Raw genomic sequence first — 2,335 nt, forward strand, 5'->3', positions numbered from 1 at the left:
TTTGTCGAACGGCCATTACACGAATGTACTACAGATTATGGAACGAAGGAGAGTGGTTTATTTTGTGATACGTCGTGAAGAACAATAATCGTGAGAAATAAATAATGTATAAAGCTTGCACAACACATAGCAGACAACAGATAACCAAAACAACGGAGATCAACCAGTAAGGTTTTATGGAAGTTTAAAGTGTAAAATATGGAACATTTAGGGACGAAAATCATTTTTGTGGACAGATTTGAGGAATCGAGTAGTGGGCTTAGATGGTTATTCTGTCGGTCTTTCCGTCTTCAGTAGATCCTCTTAGTTCGTGACGGAATTCACGGAGACTTTTGCGAAACGGCTCCAGACATTTCCGCCTGTTCCGACCAACTTTGGTAGTAGTGAATCGGCGTGCATCATTTGGACACATTTGCCGGTGATGTGGTCATAGTAGATTGATCGACAGGCAGAATCGAGTGCGCATCTAAAATGAAACATTTTGGTGTAATAAGTGACCATTTACTCACACAAGATCCAGAGGTGAACCGGCATGTGTTTTCTACTCGGCTCACCAAATTAGAGAGGCAGAAACTCACAAAGGACTGAGGAAAAGGCCACCAGTTTACATAGAAAGGCTTAGGCGAACGCCATTCATTTTGGGACGTAGATGGGGAGATATAGCAACGGACCACGCTTGTGATCGTAAAAGGTTTTTGGTCGTTTGAGCTTGCAAAATTTACGCCATATCTTACACATACTGGTGGTTTAACGGAGAGCTCCAACCGAAACCAGGAGCTAGAACTTTGACTGAGACAAACTTCGATGGAGTCTTTTCAGGTAGGTTAAAGATTGCGATAAAACCTATCGGATTTGGTACATTTACCTATTTCATCTGCAACCTAAGGGCTCATCATCAAGAAGTTGCCATCAGATACGTTTCGTTCATACGTTGACTCACCCATAGTCGAAGACGGACAGATAATATACGAACTATAATATCTTACCCTCGCGCACAATCAAGTTTCGTGTGAGTGGTCGTAATGTACGGACATCCGACGAAATGAAAGTTTGCCTGAACCAGCTCCGGTAAAGTTAGGGGGAAATCACTTCGAAATCTGATCTGTCGATCCCCACATGGAATCGGTCCTCCGTATTCGCAGTAAACTTGCAAAGACTGTGGATAATCTTCCTCTGCAAAGTCCTGCATTGTAATTTCCCTGGGAGACCACAGGAGAAAAGGTCTATTGCCCCTTGGATGGTTTTCACTCCAAATTATACTCGTTGATGGTATGCTGTATTCTGGACTGCGTGGATCCAAATCGCGCCAAACGGTGTCCTTATCGACTTGAGTTTCCAGCAGACAATTAAGTCCTGTGTACACAGGTTTTAAGGGTTGCACAATAAAGGCTAGCAGAGGAGCGTTTCGACCAATCAAAAAGACCAGTTGGTTCCGTTGTTTTCCGTAATCCGCGCAGCTCTGAACAGCGTTACAAAACCCTTTTGTTCCCGGTCGCTGGACCAAACAAACCTGAGCAATGTGAAGTTTGAAATTCGCTGGGCAATTTGAAGACAGGCTTAGAGATGCGTGCAAGAAGATGCTAAGTATTTGGGGAAAGAACATGGCTTTCTGACAGAGGATGTATCAGACCTGCAGCCACTTGATTCTTTTGCAGTAGAATCACTGGCGTTCACCCTTATTCTGCTACGCATGTACACCAAAGATCTTCCAATTTAATTCAGCCCAATCAGAATGAAGGCAACCTGGGGTGAGGATGATAACCGGCGAGAAATCAGATTGACATTAGAGTATCCAAACCATACATTCAAAGGACAAACCGGGGGTTGAAAACTGACGAAGGGGAGATCATGTAGAACGTTTCAGACCTCTACTTCGTCTGTCGATCAGGTTTTAGAACCGGAAAACAAAGCCATTAGCTAATTGATTTGCGCGCTAATCTCCAAAACTACAAACTTGCTCAGGAGAAACAAGTCACAGCTGCTCTGTGTTGTATGAATTTCAATCGACGACTTTGTTTAGGCTCAAATATTGACGTTATTGGTCTCCCTAGAAACGGCCGAAATTGGTTATCAATTAGACGTCCATCAGGGCCATGCGGTTCTAATGTCTAGTGTAAACAATGTGGCATTCAATCAGAGGAAATGCTACGTATGAGGACAGTACCAGAATATTCTCAATGGCCGAGTGCTCGAGATTCACATGTGACAACTGTATGAATATCAAAATGGAAATTGAACTGCTTCAGTATTATGTGCACATCGAGTTTGTGGTACGACTGCGAGCCGATGGAGAGGTCAAACAGAAGGAACCGGATTCGTTGAAAGTGATTTTTTT

At 43.3% G+C, this 2,335-nt stretch overlaps 2 protein-coding genes across 2 annotated transcripts; one reads left to right on the forward strand and one right to left on the reverse strand.

Moving 5' to 3' along the window:
* Positions 1-303: 303 nt before the first annotated feature.
* On the reverse strand, positions 304-1,603 carry T265_12190 (hypothetical protein; the record flags this gene model as incomplete). The annotated part of the gene is made up of 2 exons (XM_009179298.1): positions 304-466; positions 987-1,603. The coding sequence occupies 2 exons, from the start codon at positions 1,601-1,603 to the stop codon at positions 304-306; spliced, it is 780 nt and encodes a 259-aa protein (XP_009177562.1).
* A 517-nt stretch (positions 1,604-2,120) lies between these two features.
* On the forward strand, positions 2,121-2,324 carry T265_15888 (hypothetical protein; the record flags this gene model as incomplete). Its single annotated transcript, XM_009179299.1, has 1 exon — positions 2,121-2,324. A coding segment is annotated over one exon (204 nt), but the record flags the coding sequence as incomplete, so codon positions are not given.
* Between the last annotated feature and the right edge of the window lie 11 nt (positions 2,325-2,335).

The sequence above is a fragment of the Opisthorchis viverrini genome, assembly GCF_000715545.1.
Source record: "Opisthorchis viverrini unplaced genomic scaffold scaffold6943, whole genome shotgun sequence".
NCBI lineage: Eukaryota > Metazoa > Platyhelminthes > Trematoda > Opisthorchiida > Opisthorchiidae > Opisthorchis > Opisthorchis viverrini.